The sequence below is a fragment of the Macaca fascicularis genome, chromosome 1 (assembly GCF_037993035.2).
Source record: "Macaca fascicularis isolate 582-1 chromosome 1, T2T-MFA8v1.1".
Lineage (NCBI taxonomy): Eukaryota > Metazoa > Chordata > Mammalia > Primates > Cercopithecidae > Macaca > Macaca fascicularis.
The window spans coordinates 31,382,094-31,409,436 of record NC_088375.1 but is presented as its reverse complement, the minus strand read 5'-3'; the positions used below and the strand labels follow the sequence as shown (position 1 = coordinate 31,409,436).

The 27,343-nt window shown below is 40.2% G+C and overlaps 1 protein-coding gene across 8 annotated transcripts; it reads left to right on the top strand.

The window, feature by feature from the left end:
• Positions 1-210: 210 nt before the first annotated feature.
• Positions 211-27,343, top strand: CENPL (centromere protein L). Of its 8 annotated transcripts, none has more exons than XM_074015798.1 (6): positions 211-403; positions 610-703; positions 13,373-13,547; positions 19,033-19,076; positions 23,249-23,791; positions 26,363-27,343. In XM_074015798.1, the coding sequence occupies exons 4-6, from the start codon at positions 19,035-19,037 to the stop codon at positions 26,432-26,434; spliced, it is 657 nt and encodes a 218-aa protein (XP_073871899.1). In that variant the 5' UTR covers positions 211-403; positions 610-703; positions 13,373-13,547; positions 19,033-19,034; the 3' UTR covers positions 26,435-27,343. The 8 variants fall into 8 exon arrangements, with proteins under 8 accessions (XP_073871899.1, XP_005540092.2, XP_073871949.1 ...); XM_005540035.4 differs by having other exon boundaries at positions 18,825-19,076; XM_074015848.1 differs by having other exon boundaries at positions 211-477.

Genomic DNA, 27,343 nt, shown 5'->3' with positions numbered 1-27,343 from the left:
GTGCCGCCGCCATGCTTACTACGGGCGGAAATTTGAGAGAAAGCTTCCCACCGGTGGGGAAACGGACGAGCAACCGAGCACGGTTGGAAAGGTTGACGATAGCGGTTAAGTGGCTCGGCCTTGCCCTCAGTTAAAATGGCAATTTTAGTTGCTTCACTGATACGGAATCGGCGAGGCGCTAAGGAGGCTTCCTGCGTGGAGCCGCAGAGCGAGTCGGGAAACGATTTTAAACTGAAGAGGCGGCGGAGGACCGAATTGCCTTTTCACAGCGGCGTGATTTCAGAGCTGGGCTGGTCTCTGACAGGCTCAGCTGAAGAGGGACGGGTTGGGACGCACTGTCCTTTTGCCCTTCCCCCTTCGCCAGCAGAAGCTGACTCGGCAGGAGCGAGGGTCGCAGAGCTGGGTGAGCGGAAATGTCCCTCCCAGAGTGAAGTCGCAGGGCCCGCCCCGCGTCTGAGGGAGTGGAGGTCTTCCTGGGTGCGTTTGTGTCTCTTGTGAACCCACTTGTGGTGGAGCGAGAGGGAATTTGGGAGGGCCAGGGGTTAGTCTGACTCTCTCTTAACTGTCATTTTGGCGGGTTTTTTTTTTTTTCTTTCTTTCTTTCTTCAGGGGATTTCAGTCTCGACATAGTTTTGGAGCCGGACTTTTGAAGAATGATTGATTAATCCGGAATGGGTGACAGCGTCATCACGGCATTTTATTGGTAAAAATGCTTTGTATTGGTTCCGGACCTGCTTTAACTTTGTATTTGCCCTGCTCTGTGGTCATTATCTTCACAATACTTGTGTGTTGAGGTGTGTTTAAGCACTACGTGCATAGTACCCGACTAAGTATTGGCATTAGGGCGGTTGGATTTAGGTATTGGTGGCAATGTAGAAAAGTGATCAAGTCAGAGCCCCTTCACGGACTAACCACTAGAGAAACAACAAAGCTTTACTTGTGTGCTGTGAACTACAACTGCAAGTGGAATTGTCAAGAGAACTAGCTCTGCCAAGCTCTGGAAAACTTCTGAGGAGATGGCACATGGAAAATGGATAACATTTGCTCAGACAAACGGGAGTAGAGAAGTATTTTTAATTGTCGATAAGGTGAATAAAAAGGCAGGGAGAATAGTAGAGTGATCATCTCTCTAGAGTAGGGGGTGCATGTGTGGCTCTACGGCTGTGATTTAACCTTTTAAAGAATTGTCTACTGGAACTTTCTTCACTCCCACCTCCCGTCATCCCCCAAAGTTGTATACAAAACCTTAGAGGAAGTGTATGTAGAATGTTGGATTTTGGAAAGGCTACTTAGGGTAAGAACTGAAGTAGTAGAAAATGAACCTGGATAGGATCAGATAATAAGATCAAATACAGTAGTGCCTTGAAAACCAGACAGGAATTCTGATTCGACTTCATATAGCTGTATGGGAACTGTTATGGGATCTCAAGCAAGGTAATGATAAAAGTGGTGACAATGAAAGACATGATGGATTAGGGAAAGGGGCTAAGATTGGGAACAAGATAAGTACCTATAATTGAGAATGAGAGTGAAGCCCACATCTAAGAGGACAAGTGTATATCTTTTTAAGAAATATGTCAGAGGCCAAGTGTGGTGGCTTATGCCTGTAATCCCAGCGCTTTGGGAGGCCAAGGCAGGCAGATCATCTGAGGTCAGGAGTTCAAGACCAGCCTGGCTAACATGGTGAAACCCCATCTCTACCAAAAAATACAAAAATTAGCCAGGCATGGTGGTGCACGCCTGTAGTCCCAGCTACTTGGAGGCTGAGGCAGGAGAATCACTTGAACCTGGGAGTTGGAGGTTGCAGTGAGCCAAGATCGCACCACTGCACTGCAGCCTGGGAGACAGAGTGAGACTCTGTCTTAAAAAAAAAAAAAAGAAATATGTCAGAATTTGATGATAAAGTTAACAAAGTAACAAAGTTAACTTTTTAGATGTAAAGGTGATGTTGAAGGAAGAGTAAAAGATGATGAAAGTATTTTTTTAGTGGGGAAAGAAAATGGAAGAATGGAATTATTACTGAGCAAAACAGAGTACAGTAGTTGGCAAAGAAAGATTGAATGAGATGTGAAGAGATGATTAGTTTTGAACTTAATGAGTCTGACAACATGAAAGTTTAACATCTTATAGGAAGTTGGAAATGCAGGACTGGGTTGCAGCTGTAATGGTCTGAAGGTAGAGATTTAGGAGTTATAGAAAATGATTATTTTCCTATGTAGAATGAATGATTTTCAGAGTCTGGGGCCACCTATTATTGGAACATGAGGGGAAAAAAGAATCAGTAAAGAAATTGGAACTATAAAAAGTAAGGAGGAGAAAAGCCCCTAAAAAATGGAGTGTCAGGAAACAAGGTCCCAGAAAGTTTAGAGGAGGAAGGATGAACAAACTTGATGAACAAAGTATTTGGCCATGGTTTTGGCAAAAATAATAATCTTCAAAAGTGCAGTTTCTTTATAGTGATAGATGGAAAAAAGAGATTGCTGAAGATTTCTAGTAAAATATTTAATAGTAACTGGAGGCAATAGGTGTAGACCACATTTCCAGGAGATTGGTCTCAGAAGGAATGAGAGGAATTGGATTTAAACACAAATTTTTAATGTTAGAAATACTAGAATATGCTTGGCAATGAAAGAAAAGGATCCTGTATAGGAGTGATTAAAGATAATAGAGAAGTGAAGTACAGCCTGGTGTGGCAGTGCATGCCTGTAGTCCCAGCTACTCAAGAGGTTGAGATAGGAGGATCGCTTGAGCCCAGGAGGTTGAGGCTGCAGTGGTATCGGGACACTGCACTCCAGCCTGGACAACAGAGTGAGACCCTGTCTCAAAAAAAAAAAAAAAAATTGAAGTACACAAAGGAGATGGTGTCTAGGGGAGATACAAGTAAGAGGACCTTTTTGCTTCTGATTGGAAGGAAGAGTATTGGGACAGTAATATATTGATCAAGGTATATTTATAACATCTTGATTATTGTGCTGGGCAAAATTACACATTCTTGAGTGTGAGATGAGAAGGTAAAGTAAAAATAACTCATTTGCTAATCTTTAATTCATGGATTGGGCTATTTTATTTTACTTTAACATTAAATACTCAACGGACATATTTTTTCAAAACCATCCCTCTTAGTGCTGATAAGTGTTTTTCTCATCTCATTTATTGCTAGACTTTTTAAAGTCACCTAGACTTTAAAATCTTTTTGGAATTCATAGCATTTCTCTTTTAAGGAGTCAAATTCAGCAGGGCTTATATTGCCTCATAATTGATCCCTGTTTAAAAGGCAACGTGAAAGAAGTAGCTAAGTGCACTCATTGCAGAGTTAGACTGTCTGGATTCAAATCCTAACTCTTCCACTCTAACTGGCTGACTTTGGTAAGTTACTTAACTTGTCTGATTTCCTGTTTGTCAGCTGGGAGCATGATCTACTTCATGGGGTTGTTTGAAGATTAAATGAGAAAATATAAAGGGCTTACTAAGTACCTGAAACGTGATGAATGCTCAATAAGTGTTAGCAATTATTGCACCAAGTAACAAATTTGAAGGAAACATTCTGTGTAAGTAGTACTGATTAAAATTCCCTTTGAAATAGGTAATTCAATGTGCATGTAAAGCTAGGATGCTTTAGAGTAGCTGCTATTTAAATTGTGTGGTGTCTAATGTAGACTCCTGTATTCACCACAGTGAAGATACAGTTCCATCACCACAAGGAATTCTTGTGTTGCCTCTTTATAGTCACATTTATGTCCCTCCCACCCTCTTCCCTTTCCCTAATCTCTGTCAGCCATTCATCTGTTCTTCATTCCTTTAATTTGTCATTTTAAAAATGTTAAATGTATGAAATTTTATATGTGACCTTTTTGGATTGGCTTTAACATCCAAGTTGTTGCATGTATCAATAATTTGTTTCTTTTCATTGCAGAGTACTATTACATGGTGTGGATGTACCACAGTTTATTTAATCATTCACCCACTGAGTCATTTTCAATTTTTGGCTATTATGAATAAAGCTAATATGAACATTTGTAAAAATAAATAAATAAATTGTGTGGTACATGAACTTGCTCTGGACATTATTTGAGCTTTAAGGACAAATAATGCTACATGTTTAGTTTATGTATTTATTTATTAATTAGAGAGGATCTCACTCTGTTGCCCAGGCTAAAGTGCAGTGGTGCGATCATCGCTCATTACAGCCTTAAACTCCTGGACTCAAGCAGTCCTCCTGCCTCAGCCTCTCAAGTGGCTAGGACTACCACCATGCTAGGCTAATTTTTTTCTTTTTTTTTTTGAGAGATGGGGTCTTGCTATGTTGTCCATGCTAGGACTACATGTTTAATTTATGGAGTTTTGTGCAAGATATAAATGGTGTCCTAGTCTAATATATTGAAATTGAAGATACAGGTTGAGCATCCCTAATTAGAAAATCTGAAGTCTGAAATGTCCCATAATGTGAATCTTTTTGAGTACTGACATGATGTTGGAAGGAAATGTTCACTGGAGCATTTTGGATTTCAGATTTTTGGATTAAGGATGCTTGACCAGTGTGATACAAATATTCCCAAATTTGACAAAATCTGAAATCCAAAAACACTTTTGGTCCTAAGCATTTTGGATAAGGGATGCTCAACCTGTACTATTTTAAATATAATACTATTTAAATATGGACCGAGTGCGGTGGCTAACGCCTGTCATCCCAACACTTTGGGAGGCTGGTGGATCACCTGAGGTCAGGAGTTCAAGACCAGCCTGGCCAACGTGGTGAAACCCTGTCTCTACTAAAAATACAAAAAAAAAAAAATGAGTGAGGCGTGGTGGTGGGCGCCTGTAATCTCAGCTGCTTGGGAGGCTGAGGCAAGAGAATTGCTGGAGCTTGGGAGGCAGAGGTTGCAGTGAGCCGGGATCGTGCAGTTGCACTCCAGCCCAGAAAACAGTTAGACTCCATCTCAAAAAATAAAATAAAATAAAATGAGTAAATATAGTAATATAACTTTTTATTCATAAAAAACTTTTCAAAGGGGTAATTGTGTAGTAGTTGAGACTAATCATAACTTTGTTGTTGTTGTTGTTGCTGAGATGGAGTCTTGCTCTGTCTCACCTAGGCTGGAGTACAGTGGCGTGATCTCGGCTCAATGAAGCCTCCACCTCCCAAGTTCAAGAGATTCTCCTGTCTCAGCCTCCTGACTAGCTGGGACTACAGGTGTGTGCCACCATACCCAGCTAATTTTTGTATTTTTAGTAGAGACAGGGTTTCACCATGTTGGCCAGGCTGGTCTCAAACTTCTGACCACAGGTGATCCACTTTTCCTTGGCCTCCCAAAGTGCTGGAATTACAGGCGTGAGACACTACGCCCGGCTGAGACTAATCATAACTTTGAAATGATAATTCCTTTTAATGAAAATTGTATTTTAATTTTGTGTGTCTTTTTTTTCTTGAGAGGGTCTTGCTCTGTCACCCAGGCTGGAATTCAGTGGCATGATCACATCTCACTGTAGCCTTGACCTCCTGGGCTCATGCAGTCCTACTTCAGCCTCCTGATTAGCTGGGACCACAGGCCTGCACCACCACACCTGGCTAGTTATTTTTCATTTTTTGTAGAGATGGAGTCTCACAGTGTTGCCCAGGCTTGTCTCAGACATCTGGGCTCAAGTGATCCACCTGCTTCAGCCTCTCAAAATGTTGGGATTACAGTCATGAGCTACCATGCCTGGCCCTAATTTGAAAGTTCTATGAAATACTTCCATTTAATTGAACCAATACTTGTTTAACAATTAAAGGACACTCAGCATTGTATTTGGGTAATTATACATACATTGGGAAATATAAAGCATGGTTTCAGTGACAGTAGCTTAGTATTACTGGGGATATAAGAAATACACACTAAAAAATGGTATAAGGAAGTATATGAACAGGGGCTAAAATGAGTGGTACAGACTGGGTGATTGAGGAAAGTTGTGTGTGCTGATATATCTCCAAGGATGTTGTAGAACATTCTTGAGGGATTTTTTCAGACTTAGAGCTGAGAGCTCATATAGCATACACACACATGCATACTCTGCTTCCAGGAATGAGCCACTGATAACAGATAACAGATAAAAGTCTATGTCATAGGTATTTCAGGACCGAAAGGTTAAAAACACCCTATTTTGAAAGGGGATCAAATTTCTAGCATGGTCTTAAAGGAGGTGAGATGGGAAAAGGATGCTTAAGGTAGGGAATATAGTTGAGAAGCAACCACATGAAGATAAGAATATGTTTATGTCCCAGGTTGGAGAGGAGAATTAGGAAGATAAGGAATCAGAAATTAGCAAGCTGAATCAGAAAGACCTTAAACCTAGCAGAAGAGTTTAGGATTTGTCTTGTTACTGTAAAGGTTGTTGCACAGATAAAAATCAAGTCTATTTCTGGAAGAATGGATTACTCTTAGATACGGAGAACTCTTAGTTGTGGCTAAGGAATTAGCTTTGTGAAGGGATGACAGATTCTTTTTTTTTTTTTTTAACATTTTTTAAAATTTATTTTTTTGTTATACTTTAAGTTCTAGGGTACATGTGCACAATGTGCAGGTTTGTTACATAGGTATACATGTGCCATGTTGGTTTGCTGCAGCCATCAACTTGTCATTTACATCAGATATATCTCCTAATGCTATCCCTCCCCCAGCCCCTGACCCCCTGACAGGCCCTGGTGTGTAATGTTCCCGCCCTGTGTCCAAGTGTTTTCATTGATCAGTTCCCACCTATGAGTGAGAACATGCAGTGTTTGGTTGTCTGTCCTTGTGATAGTTTGCTGAGAATGGTGGTTTCCAGCTTCATCCATGTCCCTGCAAAGGACATGAACTCACCCTTTTTTATGGCTGCATAGCTTTCCATGGTATATATATGCCACATTTTCTTAATCCAGTCTATTATTGATGGACATTTGGGTTGGTTCCAAGTCTTTGCTATTGTGAATAGTGCTGCAATAAACATACGTATGCATGTGTCTTTATAATAACATGATTTATAATCCTTTGGGTATATACCAAGTAACGGGATTGCTGGGTCAAATGGTATTTCTAGTTCTAGATCCTTGAGGAATCGCCACACTGTTTTCCACAAAAGTTGAACTAATTTACACTCCCACCAACAGTGTAAAAGCATTCCTATTTCTCCACATCCTCTCCAGCATCTGTTGTTTCCTGTTGTTTTAATGATCGCCATTCCAACTGGAATAAGATGGTATCTCATTGTGGTTTTGATTTCCATTTCTCTGATGACCAGTGATGATGAGCATTTTTTCATGTGTCTTTTGGCTTCATAAATGTCTTCTTTTGAGAAGTGTCTGTTCATATCCTTTGCCCACTTTTTGATGGGGTTGTTTGTTTTTTTCTTGTAAATTTGTTTAAGTTCTTTGCAGATTCTGGATATTAGCCCTTTGTCAGATGAGTAGATTGCAAAAATTTTCTCCCATTCTGTAGGTTGCCTGTTCACTCTGATGGTAGTTTCTTTTGCCGTGCAGAAGGTCTTTTGTTTTGTTTTGTTTTGTTTTTTCAAGACGGAGTCTTGCTCTGTCACCCAGGCTGGAGTGCAGTGGCACAATTTCGGCTCCCTGCAACCTCCACCTCCCTGGGTTCAGCGATTCTCTTGCCTCAGCCTCCCAAGTGGCTGGGATTACAGGCACACGTCACCATGCCTGGCTAATTTTTGTATTTTTAGTAGAAACGGGGTTTCACCATATTGGCAAGGTTGGTCTTGAGCTCCTGACCTTGTGATCCGCCTGCCTCGGCCTCCCAGAATGCTGGGATTACAGGCATGAGCCACTGCGCCCAGCCTGGTCTTTAGTTTAATTAGATCCCATTTGTCTATTTTGGCTTTTTTTGCCATTGCTTTTGGTGTTTTAGTCATGAAGTCCTTGCCCATGCCTATGTCCTGATTGGTATTGCCTCGGTTTTCTTCTAGGGTTTTTATGGTTTTAGGTCTAACAATTACATCTTTAATCCATCTTGAATTAATTTTTCTGTAAGATATAAGGAAGGGATCCAGTTTCAGCTTTCTACATATAGCTAGCCAGTTTTCCCAGCACCATTTATTAAACAGGGAATCTTTTTCCCATTTCTTGTTTTTGTCAGTTTTGTCAAAGACTGTCAAAACAGCATGGTACTGGTACCAAAACAGATATATAGATGGTTGTAGATGTGTGGTGTTATTTCTGAGGCCTCTGTTCTTTTCCCTTGGTCTATATATCTGTTTTGGTACCAGTGCTATGCTGTTTTGGTTACTGTGGCCTTGTAGTATAGTTTGAAGTGAGGTGGCATGATGCCTCCAGCTTTGTTCTTTTTGCTTAGGATTATCTTGGCATTGTGGGCTCTTTTTTTCCATGTGAACTATAAAGTTTTTTCCAATTCTGTGAAGAAAGTCATTGGTAACTTGATGGGCATGGCATTGAATCTATAAATTACCTTGGGCAGTATGGCCATTTCACAATATTGATTCTTCCTGTCCATGAGCATGGAATGTTCTTCCATTTGTTTGTGTCCTCTTTTGTTTTGTTGAGCAGTGGTTTGTAGTTCTCCTTGAAGAGGTCCTTCACATCCCTTGTAAGTTGGATTCCTCAGTATTTTATTCTCTTCATAACAATTGTGAATGGGAGTTCACTCATGATTTTGCTCTGTTTCTCTGTTATTGGTGTATAAGAATGCTTGTGATTTTTGTGCATTGATTTTGTATCCTGAGACTTTGCTGAAGTTGCTTATCAGCTCAAGGAGATTTTGGGCTGAGATGATGGTTTTTCTAAATATACAATCATGTCATTTGACTTCTTCTGTTCCTAATTGAATACCCTTTATTTCTCTCTCTTGCCTGATTGCCCTGGCCAGAACTTCCAACACTATGTTGAATAGGAGTGGTGAGAGAGGGCATCCTTGTCTTGTGCCGGTTTTCAAAGGGAACGCTTCCAGTTTTTGCCCATTCTGTATGATATTGGCTGTGGGTTTGTCATAAATAGCTGTTATTATTTTGACATACGTTCCATCAATATCTAGTTTATTGAGAGTTTTTAGCATGAAGGGCTGTTGAATTTTGTCAAATGCCTTTTTTGCATCTATTGAGATAATCATGTGGTTTTTGTTGTTTCTGTTTATGTGATGAATTACATTTATTGATTTGCATATGTTGAACCAGGCTTGCATCCCAGGGATGAAGCTGACTTGATCGTGGTGGATAAGCTTTTTGATGTGCTGCTGGATTCAGTTTGCCAGGATTTTATTGAGGATTTTCGCATTGATGTTCTTCAGGGATATTGGTCTAAAATTCTCTTTTTTTGTTGTTCCTGTGCCAGGTTTTTGCTATCAGGATGATGCTGGTGTCATAAAATGAGTTAGGGAGGATTCCCTCTTTTTCTGTTGATTGGAATAGTTTCAGAAGGAATGGTACCAGCTCCCCTTTGTACATCTGGTAGAATTCGGCTGTGAATCCATTTGGTCCTAGACTTTTTTGGTTGGTAGGCTATTAATTATTGCCTCTATTTCAGAGCCTGTTATTGGTCTATTCAGAGTTTTGACTTCTCCCTGGTTTAGTCTTGGGAGGGTGTATGTGTCCAGGAATTTATCCATTTCTTCTAGATTTTCTAGTTTATTTACGTAGAAGTATTTATAGTATTCTCTGATGGTAGTTTGTATTTCTGTGGGATTGGTGGTGATATCCCCTTTCTCATTTTTTATTGCATCTTTTTGAGTCTTCTCTCTTTTCTTCTTTTTTAGTCTTGCTAGCAGTCTATTAATTTTGTTGATCTTTTCAAAAAACCAACTCCTGGATTCACTGATTTTTTTGAACGGTGTTTTTGTGTGTCTATCTCCTTCGGTTCTGCTCTGTTCTTAGTTATTTCTTGCCTTCTGCTAGCTTTTGAATGTGTTTGCTCTTGCTTCTCTGTTTCTTTTAATTGTGATGTTAGGGTGTTGATTTTAGATCTTTCCTGCTTTCTTTTGTGGGCATTTAGTGCTATAAATTTCCCTCTACACCCTGCTTTAAATGTGTCCCAGAGATGCTGGTACATTGCATCTTTGTTCTCATTGGTTTCAAAGAACATCTTTATTTTTGCCTTCATTTTGTTATTTAACCAGTAGTCATTCAGGAGCAGGTTGTTCAGTTTCCATGTAGTTGTGTGGTTTTGAATGAGTTTTTTAATCCTGAGTTCTAATTTTGATTGCACTGTGGTCTGAGAGACAGTTTGTTGTGATTTCTGTTCTTTTACATTTGCTGAGGAGTGCTTTACTTCCAATTATGTGGTCAATTTTAGAATAAGTGTGACATGGTGCTGAGAAGAATGTATATTCTGTTGATTTGGGGTGGAGAGTTCTGTAGATGTCTGTTAGGTCTGCTAGGTGCAGAACTGAGTTCAAGTCCTGGATATCCTTGTTAACCTTCTGTCTCATTGATCTGTCTAATATTGATGTTGGGGTATTAAAGTCTTCCATTATTATTGTGTGGGATTCTAAGTCTCTTTGTAGGTCTCTAAGGACTTGCTTTATGAATCTGGGTACTTCTGTATTGGGTGCATATGTATTTAAAGTTAGTTAGCTCTTCTTGTTAAATTGATCCCTTTACCATTATGTAATGACCTTCCTTGTCTCTTTTGATCTTTCTTGGTTTAAAGTCTGTTTTATCAGAGACTAGGATTGCAACCCCTCCCTTTTTTTTTGCTTTCCATTTGCTTGGTGGATCTTCCTCTATCTCTTTATTTTGAGCCTATGTGTGTCTTTGCATTTGAGATGGGTCTCCTGAATACAGCACATTGATGGGTCTTATCTCTTTATCCAATTTGCCAGGCTGTGTCTTTTAATTGGGGCATTTAGCCCAGTTACATTTCAAGTTAATATTGTTATGTGTGAATTTGATCCTGACATTATGATATTAGCTGGTTATTTTGCCCGTTAGTTGATGCAGTTTCTTCTTAGCATCGATGGTCTTTACAATTTGGCATGTTTTTGCAGTGGCTGGTACCGATCGTTCCTTTCCATGTTTAGCTCTTCCTTCAGGAGCTCTTGTAAGGCAGGCCTCGTGGTGACAAAATCTCTCAGCATTTGCTTGTCTGTAAAGGATTTTATTTCTGCTTCACTTATGAAGCTTGGTTTGGCTGGATATGAAATTCTGGGTTGAAATTCCTTTCTTTAAGAATGTTGAATATTGGCCCCCACTGTCTTCTGGCTTGTAGAGTTTCTGCCAGGAGATCTGCTGTTAACCTGATAGGCTTCCTTTTGTGGGTAACCCAACCCTTCTCTCTGGCTGTGTTTAACATTTTTTCCTTCATTTCAACCTTGGTGAATCTGACAATTATGTATCTTGGGGTTGCTCTTCTCGAGGAGTATCTTTGTGGTGTTCTGTGTATTTCCTGAATTTGAATGTTGGCCTGCCTTGCTAGGTTGGGGAAGTTCTCCTGGATAATATCGTAGAGAGTGTTTTCCAGTTTGGTTCCATTCTCACCGTCACTTTCAGGTACACCAATCAAACATAGATTTGGTCTTTTCACATAGTCCGTTATTTCTTGGAGGCTTTGTTTGTTTCTTTTTACTCTTTTTTCTCTAATTTTGTCTTCTCGCTTTATTTCATTAATTTCATCTTCAGTCACTGATATCCTTTCTTCCACTTGATTGAATTGGCTATTGAAGCTTGTGCATGCATCATGAAGTTCTTATGCCATGGTTTTCAGCTCCATTAGGTCATTTAAGGTCTTCTCTACACTGTTTATTCTAGTTAGCCACTCGTCTAACCTTTTTTCAAGGTTTTTAGCTTCCTTGCAATGGGTGAGAACATGCTCCTTTAGCTCAGAGAAGTTTGTTATTACCGACCTTCTGAAGCCTACTTCTGTCAACTTGTCAAAGCCATTCTCCGTCCAGCTTTGTTCCGTTGCTGGCGAGGGACTGTGATCCTTTGGAGAAGGGGTGCTCTGGTTTTTAGAATTATCAGCTTTTGCACTCTGGTTTCTCCCCATCTTTGTGGTTTTATCTACCTTTGGTGTTTGATGTTGGTGACCTACAGATGGGGTTTTGGTGTGGATGTCTTTTTTGTTGATGTAGATGCTATTCCTTTATTTTTGTTAGTTTTTCTTTTACCAGTCAGGTCCCTCAGCTGCAGTCTGTTGGAGTTTGCTGGAGGTCCACTCCAGACCCTGTTTGCCTGGATATCACCAGTGGAGGCTGCAGAACAGCATTTTGCAGAACAGCAAATACTGTTGCCTGATCCTTCCTCTGGAAGCTTCATCCCAGAGGGACACTTGCCTGTATGAGGTGTCAGTTGGCCCCTACTGGGAGGTGTCTCCCAGTTAGAGTACACGGGGGTCAGGGACCCACTTGAGGAGGCAGTCTGTCTGTTCTCAGCGCTCAAACGCCATGCTGGGAGAATGCTGTCTTCAGAGCTGTCAGACAGGGACATTTAAGTCTGCAGACGTTTCTGCTGCCTTTTTTTCAGCTATGCCCTGCCCACAGAGGTGGAGTCTATAGAGGCAGTAGGCGTTGCTGAGCTGTGGTGGGCTCCACCCAGTTTGAATTGCCTGGCCACTTTGTTTACCTACTCAAGCCTCAGCAATGGTGTATGCACCTCTCTGCCACCAGGCTGCTGCCTGGCAGGTCAATCTCAGACTGCTGGGCTAGCAGTGAGCAAGGCTCCGTGGGTGTGGGACCTGCCGAGCCAGGCACGGGAGAGAATCTCCTAGTCTGCTGGTTGCCAGGACCATAGGAAAAGCGCAATATTTGAGTGGGAGTGTTCCGGTTTTCCAGGTACAGTCTGTCACGCCTTCCCTTGGCTAGGAAAGGGAAATCCCTGGACCCCTTGCATTTCCTGGGTGAGGCAATGCCCCGCCCTGCTTCGGCTCACCCTCCATGGGCTGTACCCACTGTCCAACCAGTCCCAGTGAGATGAATCAGGTACCTCAGTTGGAAATGCAGAAATCACCCGTCTTCTGGGTCAATCACTCTGGGAGCTGCAGACCAGAGCTGTTCCTATTCAGCCATCTTGGACAGTGAGAATTTGACAGATTCTTGAAAGAAAAACTGAGTAGAATGTGCTTAATGACTGTATGTTAAAGAATGAAGGTGGGAGACTACATGAATTTAAGTTAACTTAGCAAATTGACAGGAATTTGAAAATGGATCAGTTAGCTTTTTGAAGCAGGAAAAGAAGTTGAATTTAGTTTTGAACATACACTGTGTTTGAGGTGTCTGTAAGATATACATAAAAGTGGGCTATAGCCAATAAGGAATATAGGACTTGGTTTAAAACTGGGAATAGGGAGGGGAAAAGAAAGAAAGAGAAAGGATTCCTTTAGAGTGAGGAAAGGAATCAGTGAAACTGAGCATCAGTTAACTTTTTAGTGCTTAGAATTCTGGTTTTATTTCTTCTTTTGTAGACAGACCATGGATTCTTATGATGTACCAGAGTCAACTCCTAGTGCATCCTCAAGACCTGAAGATTACTTTGTAGGTGCCACTCCTCTGCAAAAACGATTAGAATCAATCAGGAAACAGACTTCATTTATCCCGACTCCACCTCGGAGGAAAGTTCCCCAGTGTTCACAGTTGCAGGTATGCTTTTTGTATCCCTTTGTGTTAGTCAATAATCGAGAATATCTGTGAACAAAACATTTCAATTTTTGTAACTATAGTATTCTTAGTATCTTCTTAACCCATCAACTAATAAAATAAATGAGAAACAAAGAAACAATTTCATAATGACCAGTGCTACCTCTTTTATGTCTTTTATTTGTTTTTTATATTTGTATTTATTTGTTTATTTAGAGACAGAGTCTGGCTCTGTCGCCCAGGCTGGAGTGCAGTGGCGCAATCTCTGCTCACTGCAAGCTCCGCCTCCTGGGTTCATGCCATTCTTCTGCCTCAGCCTCCCCAGTAGCTGGGACTATAGGCACCCGCCACCACGCCTGGCTAATTTTTTGTATTTTTTAGTAGAGACGGGGTTTCACCATGTTAGCCAGGATGGCCTCGATCTCCTGACCTTGTGATCCGCCTGCCTCGGCCTCCCAAAGTGCTGGGATTACAGGCGTGAGCCACCACGCCTGTTTATGTTGTTTATTTATTTTTAAAGTAATTTTCAAACATACAACCCATATATATACCAGGAATTTTTATGTATTCTGACCTCCTTTAATCTGAATCATGTCCACGGTATTTTTTTTAACTTTTATTTTAAGTTTAGGGGTATATGTGCAGGATGTGCAGGTTTGTTACATAGGTAAACGTGCGTCATGGGGGTTGGTTATACAGATTATTTAATCGCCCAGGTGTTAAGCCTAATACCCATTAGTTATTTTTCCTGCTTCTCTCCCTCCTCCCACCTTCCACTCCCTGATAGGCCTCAGTGTGTTGTTCCCCTCTATGCATCCATGTGTTCTCATTGTTTAGCTCCCACTTATAAGTGAGAACATGTGGTATTTGGTTTTCTCTTCCTTTGCTAGTTGGCTAAGGATAATGGCCTCCAGCTCCATCCATGTCCCTGCAAAGGATATGATCTTGTTCACTTTTATGGCTGCATAGTGTTCCATGGTGTATATGTACCACATTTTCTTTATCCAGCCTGTCATTGATGGGCATTTAGGTTGATTCCATGTCTTTGCTATTGTGAATAGTGCTGCAGTGAGTATAGCATGCATGTGTCTTTATGGTAGACCGATTTATATTCCTTTGGGTATGTACCCCAGTAAGGGGATTGGTGGGTCAAATAATATTTCTGTCTCTAGGTCTTTGAGGAATTGCCACACAGTCTTCCACAGTGGTTGAACTAATTCACACTCCCACCAATAATGTATAAGCATTCCTTTTTCTCCACAACCTCACCAGCATCTGTTATTTTTTGACTTTTTATTTTTCTCCACAACCTCGCCAGCATCTGTTGTTTTTTGACCTTTTAATAATAGCCATTCTGACTGATACGAAATATCTCATTGTGGTTTTGATTTGCATTTCTCTAACGATCAGTGATGTTGAACTTCCTTCATATGATTGTTGGCCTCATGTATGTCTTCTTTTGAGAAGTATCTGCTTATGTCCTTTGCTGACTTTTTAATGGGGTTGTTTTTTCCTTTTTTTTTTTTTTTGAGAGAGAGTCTCGCTCTGTCACCCAGGCTGGAGTGCAGTGGCATGATCTTGGCTGACTCCACCTCCCAGATTGAAGCGATTCTTCTGCCTCAGCCTCCCGAGTAACTGGGATTACAGACATCCACCACCATGCTCGGCTAATTTTTTTGTATTTTTAGTAGAGACGGGGGTTCACCATGTTGTCCAGGCTGGTCTGGAACTCTTGACCTCAGGTGATCCACCCTCCCTGACCTCTCAAAGTGCTGGGAGTCTTGCTCTATCAGCCAGGCTGGAGTGCCATGGTATGATCTTGGCTCACTGCAACCTCCGCCTCCTGAGTTCAAGCGATTCTCCTGCCTCAGCCTCCCAAGTAGCTGGCACTACAGGTGCCCGCCACCACACCCAGCTACTTTTTTTGTATTGTTAGTAGAGACAGGATTTCACCATTTTGGCCAGGATGGTCTTGAACTCCTAACCTTGTGATCTGCCCGCCTCGGCCTCCCAAAGTGCTGGGATTACAGGCATTAGCCGCCACGCCCGGCCTGGCCCATTTTTTTCTTGTAAATTTGTTTAAGTTCCTTACTGGTGCTGGATAGTAGACCTTTGTCAGATGCATGGTTTGCAAAATTTTTCTCCCATTCTGTGGGTTTTCTGTTTACTCTGTTGATAGTTTCTTTTGGTATGCAGAAGCCCTTTAGTTTAGTTAGATCCCATTTGTCAATTTTTGCTTTCATTGCTATTGCTTTTGGCGTCATTGTCATGAAATCTTTGTCTGTACCTATGTCCTGAATGGTATTGCCTATGTTGTCTTCCAAGGTTTTTATAGTTTTGCGTTTTACATTTAAGTCTTTAATCCACATTGAGTTAATTTTTGTATATGGTATAAGGAAGGGGTCCAGTTTCAGTTTTCTGCGTATGGCTAGCCAGTTATCCCAGTACCATTTATTGAATAGGGAGTCCTTTCCCCATTGCTTTTTTTTCAGGTTTGTCCATAGTATTTATTTGTCTTTAATGACATTGACATTTTTAAAGAATACAGTACAGCCTTCTTTTCCTCTTTAAAGTAGAATATTCCTCATTTTACATCTGTCTGGCATTTTCTCATGATTAGATTGAAATTAGTATTTTTGGCTAGAATATTGCATAGGTGCTGTTGTGTCCTTGTGAATCACATCTTGAGGCACACAGGCGACATTAATTTTGATCATCCTGTCAAGGAGTTCTCCAGTTTCTTTACTTTGTTTATGTACTGTTTTTTCCCTCCCTGCAACTAGTAAGCAGTTTGTGGAAAGACAACTTTAAGGCAGATATTCTGTTAATTGTCAAAATTTCTTCTTAGACTTGGTTTACACTAGTAATTTTTTCCTGTTCCCATCTTAATGGTTTTTTTTCTGTTCCCATCTTTTCATTTTTTCCTGTTCCCATCTTAATGGTTTTCCAACTCCAGCACTCCTTTCGTGTTTACCAACCAGCCTTTGATATTCTATTGTAACCCTTCTCCTTTTTTCTTCATTTATTTATCTATTTATTATTGGTATAGGCTCATAAATTCCTTTTTTTAAGGATTTTTAATTTATTACTAAATTATTTTGGTATTTAAATTGTCCCAGATTTGTCTGGTGGCAGCATGCTCTGTTTTGATCATTTACAAACAACCCTGAAGGTATATAGCATTAATAATTTCTAATTTTACTGAAGCAGGAAATAAAATCCTATTCAATAAAAGTTTGGTGTGTGGTTTTGAATCACTTAGCTAGGGGCCTGGCTGATCAGTCACTCTCATTGTAGCTTTTTCTCTGGTCAGTAGTCTCATATCCCAAGATATGGTTGTATACGTAGTACTGGGGATATGAAACAAGTTTTATTTCTTTGTGACAATTTTCTTTTTTAAAAAATTTCTTCTTAGAGACAGGGTCTTGCTTAGTACAGGGCCTCACTCTGTCACCAAGGCTGGAGTGCAGTGGCACAATCATAGCTCACAGCAGCTTCTAACTCTGGGGCTTAAGTGATCCTCCGAAGTATAGCTGGGAATAACAGGCACGTGCCACCATGCCTGGCTAAGTTTTTAAAGATTTTTTTTTTTTTTTTAAATAGAGATGAAGGTCTCACTATGTTGACCAGGCTATTCTTGAACTCCTGGGCTCAAGCAATCCTCCTGCCTCTGCCTCCCAAAGTGGTGGGATTACAGGTGTGAGCCACCATGCCTGGCTTTCTTTGTGACAATTTTCTTAAAGAAAAATTTCAATTGCTGGTAATGAAAGTGTTGATTCTTAACCAGAAAACATAAATTTTATATAAATTGAATATTGGAATGTTCACTTCATTGCTTCCTCATCTCTATGTATTTTAGTCATAATAATAAAACAACTTATAACATTTCAATGAATGCTTTAGTCAGAATAAACGTTTTTGTCAAGTAGACAACTGTAGTGAAAGTTCTAAAAGGTTGTTGGAGCTGTGAGACTATGTTGGGAAGTATGGACTCTATAAAAAAATTCGGTTTGGAAGGAAACTAGGAGCCTATATGGCGGCATATATGAAGGCCCTGAATGATGCCATGGGGCCAATACAAATGAAGTGTTTTTGTTTTTAATGGTACCTGTGGTTCTAATAGAGCATAGCAAAAAATATTCCCAAATATCTTTTTTTTTTTTCCAGGCTAGTCTAACACAGTAGTGAGAAGGGGGAAGTGGGGAAGAGTAGAACAAGGAGTTGGAAACAAGGAGTTTGATCTATAACTGATTGTGTACAATCAACTGAGATAACTCATTACCTTTGGACAAGCCCCCAAGTATCTTTTTATTTAATCTGTTGAATTGGGCATGGTGTCATAGAGTAGATTTGCTGCCAAACAATTTTTTTTTTTTTTTTAAAAGACAGAGTCTCGCTCTGCCATCCAGGCTGGAGTGCAGTGGCATGATCTCAGCTCACTGCAACCTTTGCCCTCCAGATTCAAGGAATTCTCCTGCCTCAACCTCCTGAGTAGCTGGGATCACAGGTCCACACCACCATGCCCGGCTTATTTATTTTTGTATTTTTAGTAGAGATGGTGTTTTACCGTGTTGGCTAGGCTGGTCTCGAACTCCTGACCTTGTGATCCACCTGCCTCAGCCTCCCAAAGTGCTGGGATTACAGGCATGAGCCATCGCGCCTGGCCCAAACAATTTTTTTAAATTAGGGCTAATCAAATTAGATACTTTAGGAATGGTTACTATTTTTGAAATCTATAATTTGAAGTTTCTAAAAGTGAAACATAAATTTTATGTTAAATATTTATTGGACACTTGTTCTAGATAGCTTTGTTCTAGAGAGAACTAAATAGACAAAATCACTGCTGTCATCAAGCTTATACACCAGTAGACAGATAATAAAAATACAAAAAAATTGCAGACAAGAGTATAATGTTGAGTAGTAATAAGTGCTGTGAAGAAAAATAAATCTGGGTGAGGTGATAAAAACTTGGAGTGCGTGCAGGTGCTACTTTAGATCGAGTGGCCTCTTGGATTACATCTGGGTAGAGAACTGAATGAAGTGAAGGAACTTGCCGTGTGAACACTTGGGAGAAGAGCATTCTAAAGAGAAGTTACAGAAAGGTAAAAGTCTGTTCAAGGATCTGCAAAAATGAGTCCTGCAAACTCACTTGGTTGGAGTGCAAAAATCAGGTACCCTATAATATATTTGTATTAGATGTTTTAAATACTGTGATTAAATTCTTATTAATGTTTCCTCATTCTTAAACTTCTTTTGTCTTGATTTTTTTTTTTTTTGTAGGAAGATGTTGACCCTCAAAAGGTTGCATTCCTTCTGCATAAACAGTGGACTTTATATAGTTTAACTCCCTTATATAAATTCTCCTATAGTAATCTCAAAGAATATTCTAGACTTCTGAATGCTTTTATTGTTGCTGAAAAGCAAAAAGGACTTGCTGTGGAAGTGGGAGAAGACTTCAACATCAAAGTGATTTTTTCTACTCTCCTAGGAATGAAAGGAACACAAAGGGATCCAGAAGCATTTCTTGTCCAGGTATAGTACATAAACAATACTTGCTTCCTAGGGGAAAAGAATCTGCATTTTCTTTGTTTGGAAATTGTTGTGATATTTTCTTAACTGTTTTAAAAATTTCTAAGTTTGTGATTTATAATGTATTTTATGTCTTGTTTGACTAAACTATAATAATTAGATGTAATCAACTTAAAAATTTTTTTCCTGCGTATGTAGGTAGTTTGTGTACAAAATCATATTTATTTTTGAAAACTGAGGAAATACATGAAAGTACAAAAAAAGTTAAAAATTATAGTTTTAACATTTTGGTATATATGTTTGGTTATCTGTATTTATATAGTCTTGAAATTGGGATCATATTGCCCATACTTGTACATTATATTTTTACTAATATTGTAGATAATTACTCATGTCATTAGGAATTCTATATTTTTGTGAGTTTTTCTGGGATTAAATTTCTATAAGTAGAATTTTAGTATAAAAATATGTATCATTAAATATTGTGATACTTCATGCCAGGTTACTTTCAGAAATGTAACATTTTAAAGCCAGGTGCAGTGGCTCACGCCTGTAATCCCAGCACTTTGGGAGGCTACGACGGGCAGATCACCTGAGCCTAGGAGTTCGAGACCATCCTGGGCAACATGACAAGATGCCATCCATCTCTACAAAAAATACAATAAATAAATAAATCTGGTTTCTTAATCAATCAAGATAGTTCTATTGCTCTTATATACTACTTACAGGAAGGAATATAAAATGTTGCGTTTCTTTTTTTTTTTTTTTTTTGAGATAGGGTCTCATTTTGTCACCCAGGCTGGAGTGCAGTGGCACGATCTTGGCTTACTGCAACCTCTGCCTCCTGGGCTCAAGTGATCCTTCCACCTTAGCCTTCCAAGTAGCTGGGACTACAGGTGCATGCCACCACACTCGGGTAAATTTTGTATTTTTTGTAGACAGGGTCTTGCCATATTGCCCAGGTTGGTCTCGAACTCCTGGGCTCAAGTGATCCACCCACCTTGGCTTCCCAAAGTGCTGGGATTACAGGCATGAACCACCACACTCAGCCTCAGATTTATTTTGTTTATTATTCATGCCTGCTGCTTCTGTTTCTTTTGAGCTAACTAATCTTAATAATGGATAAGGAAATTAAGTTCTCAAGCAGTTGAAAAGGACTGACTTTTTGTTTGTATGGATTAGGGGTCAGTAAATCATAGGCCAAATCTGACCTGCTGCTTGTTTTTGTAAATAAGGTTTTATTGGAACATAGCCCCTTTTATTTGCTTATATATTGTCTGTGGCTGCTTTTGTGCTGCAACAGCAGAGTTGAGAAGTTGCAACAGAGACTATATTGCCAGCAAAGTCTGAAATGCTTACTAATTGGCCCTTTACAGAAAAAAATTGGTGACCCCAGATATAGGTCGTGGTATTGGCAAAGATCTCAAGATGTTCTAGGATTAGGGTTAGCCTAAAAAATAGTGAATTAAACAAGATAGTGGTATACTGTCTTCTTTTTTTTTTTTTTTTTTTTTTTTTAAAGTGCATGGATGTAAGCTGTCCAAGGCTGGTATGATGCTTGATGAAATAATTAATAATCTAAGCTCTTCCTTCTCCTTAGTGCATGACTTTTATCCTAAAAGTTACCTTATGGTCTAACATAAGATGTCTCCAGCAGCTCTAAACCTTATATTTAAGTTCCAGGCAGGAAGTAGGAAGAAGATGGGAAGGACAAACAGAACCTGATGCAGAGTAAATCTTGCTGAGACCCAACAACTTCTGTTTACATCTTAGTTGGAAGGGAGACTAGAAAAGAATGTTTTTTCAGTGAGTACTCTGCCAACTTAACTAAAGAGACTTTTTTTTTTTTGAGACAGGTTCTCACTCTGTCACCCAGGTTGAGTGCAGTGGCACTGTCTCGGCTCACTGCAACCTCTACCTCCTGGGCTCAGGTAGTCCTCCCGCCTCAGCCCCCCAAGTAGCTGGGACTATAGGCATGTGCTGCCATGCCAGGCTAATTTTATATTTTTGTAGAGACAGGGTTTCACCATGTTGCCCAGGCTGGTCTCAAACTCCTGGGCTCAAGTGATCCACCCGCCTCGGCCTCCTTAAGTTCTGGGATTGCAGGCATGAGCCATCTCGCCCGGCCATAAAGGGACTATTTTATTGTGGAAGGAAAAATGGATACTCAAGAGACAACTAGCAGTTTTTGTCAAGTGAAGCACCTGATGCACAGAGAAGTTTTGTGACTTGCATATTATGAGGCAAGCATCTACCCTTGTGAGGATTAGAAATGACCTCTTGAATTCCTGGTATAGTGTTCTAATAGTTTTCAAATTAAATCTCATTTCTTGATAGGATTACAGGACTCTTAGGTCATGAAAGTGTGATAAACTTAATATATCTAAGCTTCCAGGTATTTGAGGGTGTTTCAAAATTTCTTGAATAAGAAGGAGAAATATGTTAAAAGGACTGTGTAAATGATCATTTCTGAAAGGGTGTGATACAAAGCTGTGATCTTAACCTTGGTCTGCTTAATGCTTTAACAGAGTTCTTTGAGTATCTGGAAGGCATGTTTGTCATGTAACTTAAAATTTAAAGTTTGAGGGGTTAGGCAATCAGCTAAAAATATAATAAAAGATCCTAAATTATCTGAATGGATTGTCCAATGAGCCAAATTAGAAGAGATTAAAATTTTAGTAGGAATAAATTTACAGCCTCAGTATAAGTTGGGAGAGATTTACCTATAAAGCAAACATGAATATACAGGGCTAGTTTATATAAAGCTGTCAACTAAAAACCAGAAAACTGCAATCTGAGATTACATTAATAGTATAATCTAGGTTAAAGGTGGTGGTTAGTCTTGCAGTCAGATGTTTTTCCCCCCTCCTTCCCGGAATCAGACCTTTTTAAAGTAATTATGTTCACTTATGAATGATTCCTATGCAGAATAATTTCAGGGAAGAGTGACTAGAATAGTGAGAGAATGTGAATGTATGTCTTAGGTGAATGGCTGAAGAAACTGGAAATGTTGAACTTAGTACTATGTATGATGGGGATCATCAAATATCTGAAGGACTTTTCCTGTAGAAGAGAGATTAGATATGATTATATTCTACATGCCCAAAAGGAAGAAAGCATGACCAGTGAGTAGAAAATGTAGGGTCTAACATATAAAAGAACATTTTTTTTTTTTTTTTTTGAGACGGAGTCTTGCTGTGTCGCCCAGGCTGGAGTGCAGTGGCCGATCTCGACTCACTGCAAGCTCCGCCTCCCGGGTTCATGCCATTCTCCTGCCTCAGCCTCCCGTGTAGCTGGGACTACAGGCGCCCGCCACCGCGCCTGGCTAATTTTTTGTATTTTTAGTAGAGACGGGGTTTCACCGTGTTAGCCAGGATGGTCTCGATTTCCTGACCTCGTGATCTGCCCGTCTTGGCCTCCCAAAGTACTGGGATTACAGGCGTAAGCCACCGTGCCTGGCCATAAAAGAACATTTTAAGTTGATAGTGCTGCCTTAGGAAATATTGAAGTCTTCCTTAATGAAAGAATTCAAACATGTTGGATTTTTTGATCTTTCACAGTTCTTTCTAAAGTTGAGGGGTTTTTTTGTTTGTTTGTTTGTTTCAGGGTACTACACCTAGTTATGCCATATTGGTAGCTCTTATTTTGCATTTTGGTTACACCAAGGTCTTGCCATACATCGTGTTTCCATTGTATAAGAATATTGGGGGCCAGGCATGGTAGCTCACGCCTATAATCCTAGTACTTTGGGAGGCCAAGGTGGGCAGATCACCTGAGGTCAGAGGTACGAGACCAGCCTAGCCAATATGGTGAAACCCCATCCCTACTGAAAATACAAAAATTAGCCGGGCATGGTGGTGCATGCCTATAATCCCACCTACTTGGGAGGCTGAGGCTGGAGAATCACTTGAACCCAGGAGGTGGAGGTTACAGTGAGCTGAGATCGCGCCACTGCACTCCAGCCTGGGCAACAGAGTGAGACTCTGTCTCAAAAAAAAAAAAAAAGGCCAATTATTTTTATACGTCCTGTTAATCATTAGGGAGACTATTCCCTCTATGTTTTTTTGCAGGTATTACATTGGCTCGTCTTATTTTTAATGAACTAATTTTGAGAAGATGGAATTTAGAAGTAAATGTACTTTTGAATTTAAGGGACCTGTTTACTTTCTTTGTAGATTCAGTCAAAATCTCAATTGCCATCTGAGAATAGAGAAGGTAAAGTGTTGTGGACTGGCTGGTTCTGCTGTATTTTTGGAGACAGTCTTCTGGAGACTGTTTCAGAAGATTTCACCTGTCTGCCCTTATTCCTTGCAAATGGAGCAGAGTCTAACACAGCCATAATTGGAACTTGGTTTCAGAAAACCTTTGACTGTTATTTCAGTCCTTTAACAATCAATGCATTTAATCTTTCCTGGATGGCTGCCATGTGGACTGCATGCAAAGTGGACCATTATGTGGCTACTACTGAATTTCTTTGGTCTGTACCCTGTAGCCCTCAAAGTCTGGACATTTCTTATGCAATACATCCAGAGGATGCAAAAGCTCTATGGGACAGCATCCACAAAACACCTGGGGAGGTTACCCAGGAAGAAGTTGACCTATTCATGGACTGCCTTTATTCACATTTCCATAGACATTTCAAGATTCATTTATCAGCCACAAGATTGGTTCGTGTTTCAACATCTGTAGCTTCAGCACATACTGATGGAAAAATAAAGGTTAGTTTGAACAATCTAGTTAAGTAATTTTTCCTCATTTTATAATTTTAAAAATGTATGATGATTGTATTGTCCACATTGAAGAAACATACTTGAATGTATTCAAGACAACAGAGAGCTTTTATGTTATGGTTTATGGTTTACTAAAGTCTTTAGCCTTCTAGATATAGCCTTATAATGGAAGGACACTATATGCTGTGTGCTTCAGCCTTTGGTAATAATATGAATTATTATTTCGTAGTAACTTTGAAACTTTGAAAATTGTTTCTTGTGAAATTTTGAATTAATTATCAGAGTAATAGAGAATTTTGTATGTTAGACAAAATTATAGCCAGAAACACAGGACTAAGATGTCATCTTTATATTCTAGGCTTTTCTATCCTTATTGGGAAAGAAATAATACAGACATTGTTTTATTCTCTGCAGAGTGATTTCTGATAAGAAGTATCAGAAATAGGGCAGGCACGGTGGCTCATGCCTGTAATCCCAGCACTTTGGGAGGCTGAGGCGGGCGGATCACGAGGTCAGGAGATCGAGACCATCCTGGCTAACACAGTGAAACCCCGTCTCTACTAAAAATACAAAAAATTAGCCAGGTGTGGTGGCAGACGCCTGTAGTCCCAGCTACGTGGGAGGCTGAGGCAGGAGAATGGTGTGAACCCGGGAGGCAGAGCTTGCAGTGAACCGAGATTGCGCCACTGCACTCCAGCCTGGGCAACAGAGTGAGACTCTGTCTCAAAAAAAAAAAAAAAAAAAAAGTATCAGAAATAAACTGAGAATTGGCTCCCAAAATGTGTTAAAATATACAGCCACAATATACATTCAGTAAATGTTTCCTGTGATCTTGTTACCATGCCAAGAGTTTAACAGACCTTAAATTCTAATCTTTAGAGCAACCCTGTAGTTAGGTGTTTTTTGTGTGTTTGCTTTTTGTTTTTTTTGAGACAGAATCTTACTCCATCACCTAGGCTGGAGTGCAGTGGTGCGATCTCGGCTAACTACAACCTCTGCCTTCTGGGCTCAAACGGTTCTTGTGCCTCAGCCTCCTGAGTAGCTGGGACTACATGTGCCTGCCACCATGCCCAGCTAATTTTTGTATTTTTAGTAGAGTTGGGGTTTCACCATGTTGGCCAGGCTGGTCTTGAACTCCTGACCTCAAATGATCCACTTGCCTTGGCCTCCTGAAGTGTTGGGATTACAGGTGTGAGCCACTGTGCCCGGCTAGTTAGGTTTTATTATTATTATTATTATTTTTCCTTTGAGATGGAATCTTGCTCTGTCTCCTAGGCTAGTGTGCAGTGGTGTGATCTTGGCTTACTGCAGTCTCCACCTCCTCGGTTCAAGCAATTCTCCTGCCTCAGCCTCCCGAGTAGCTGGGATTACAGGCGCCCACCGCCATGCCTGGCTAATTTTTGTATTTTTAGTAGAGATGGGGTTTCGCCATGTTGGCCAGGCTGACCTCGTGATCCAACCGCCTCAGCCTCCCAAAGTGCTGGGATTATAGGCGTGAGCCACCATGCCCGGACAGTTAGGTGTTTTTATCCATATTTTATTTTAAAACAAGGAAACTGAGACTAAGACAGGTTTAAATGACAAGCAAGATAGCTTATCAAGAGGAAGAATCAAGATTTGAACTCTTATCTCTTAGATCCAAGAAGTCAATACTCTGTAAGCACTATATTCATGCTTTTCAAACTGGAGGTCACAGTGCAACAGTAGGTTGGGAAATAATTTTGATGAGAAGAGACCAGCATTAAGAAATAAAAAAGGAAAGAAATAGAAAATATAAAAATGAGAGGTTTGTTTTTTGTTTTAGAGACAGAGTCTCACTTTTTTTTTTTTTTTTTTTTTTTTTTTTTTTGAGACGGAGTCTCGCTGTGTCTCCCAGGCTGGAGTGCAGTGGCGTGATCTCGGCTCACTGCAAGCTCCGCCTCCTGGGTTCACGCCATTCTCCCGCCTCAGCCTCCCAAGTAGCTGAGACTACAGGCGCCCGCCACCACGCCCGGCTAGTTTTTTGTATTTTTAGTAGAGACGGGGTTTCACCATGTTAGCCAGGATAGTCTCGATCTCCTGACCTCGTGATCCACCCGCCTCGGCCTCCCAAAGTGCTGGGATTACAGGCTTGAGCCACCGCGCCCGGCCGAGTCTCACTTTTTCACCCAGGCTGGAATGCAGTAGCGTGATTATAGCTCACTATAACCTTTAACTCCTGGGCTCAAGTGATCCTCCTCCCTCAGCCTTGTGAGCAGCTGGGACTATAGGTGTATACCACCACACCTGGCTGTTTTTTACATTTTACAATTTTTTGTAGCGATGAGGTCTCCCTTTGTTGCCCAGGCTGGTCTTGAACTCCTAGGCTCAAGTGATCCTCCTGCTTCAGCCTCTCAAAATGCTGGGATTATAGGGATAAACCACTGTGCCTGGCCAAAAATGAGTGTATTGCATTTGTTAAACTTCATGAATTAAATCCAAAAGTTAGACCAGTATAACATTGATTAGTAAATATCAATCTGCTTTGTTATAATTAATACTATTCTAATTATAAATGTCTTCTTCTTTTTCTTTTTGCAGATTCTGTGTCATAAATATCTTATCGGAGTGTTAGCATACTTGACAGAACTGGCAGTTTTTCAAATTGAGTGAAGCCTTATGTGGACTATAAGTTATAGATTATATACTCTTTTTCTTACTGATGACTTGCCTAATTGCTATGCTGAAAGAGACTGCAGGAGACATAGGCATCTATCTCTGCATCTGTTTTCCCCACCATGCCTTTGGAGTTGCCAAGATGGAAGCCAAGAAGGATCTAGAAGTACAAAGAATATGGTAGTAGATGAGCCACAGCCAGGTGCCCATGTACTAATCATGATAACCTGGCATGCCAGTCTCAAAATGCTGAGTTGTTAATTTCTTGTCATCTTTAAATATATATATATATATATAGGCTGGGCTTGGTGACTCACACCTGTAATTCTAGCACTTTTGGAGGCTGAGGTGGGTGGATCATTTGAGGCCAGGAATTCTAGACCAGCCTGGCCAACATGGTGAAACCGCTGCTCTACTGAAAATACAAAAATTAGCTGGGTGTGGTGGCGCATGCCTATAATCCCAGCTACTGGGGAGGCTGAGGCAGGAGAATCGTTTGAACCCAGAAGACAGGCTGCAGTGAGCCAAGATTGCACCACTGCACTCCAGCCTGGGCAACAAAGTGAGACTCTGCCTCAAAAAATAAAAAAAATAAAGTAAATAAATATAGTGTTTATTGTGTTTAAACTCTTAGGATTCAAATGAGATATATCTAATGGATATTTCTGATTTGAGTCTTTAAAACCTTTAATCTCTTTTAAGCATTTTAGACTTGCATTCAGAAAGAATTCTGTCTTCTAAAGACATTTTCCTAGCATTTCACTGCAGAGAACTGGCAATCAAAATCCCCTCAAAAGGGAACTAAGGATTAATGTACACATTTTTTTTAGTCACTAATATGCTTCTGTTTTAAATACAGTTCAACTCCTGTTGCAATGTTGAATTAAATGTTCGTTTTAAAGTGAA

Coding starts and splice junctions, on each gene's coding strand:
- CENPL (XM_065527888.2), top strand. CDS start 5,124: ATGAAGCCTCCACCTCCCAAGTTCAAGAGATTCTCCTGTCTCAGCCTC. Junction 13,548..18,824: donor CCCAGTGTTCACAGTTGCAG/GTATGCTTTTTG, acceptor TTTTTTTTGTAG/GAAGATGTTGACCCTCAAAA. Junction 23,792..26,362: donor ATACTGATGGAAAAATAAAG/GTTAGTTTGAAC, acceptor TTCTTTTTGCAG/ATTCTGTGTCATAAATATCT.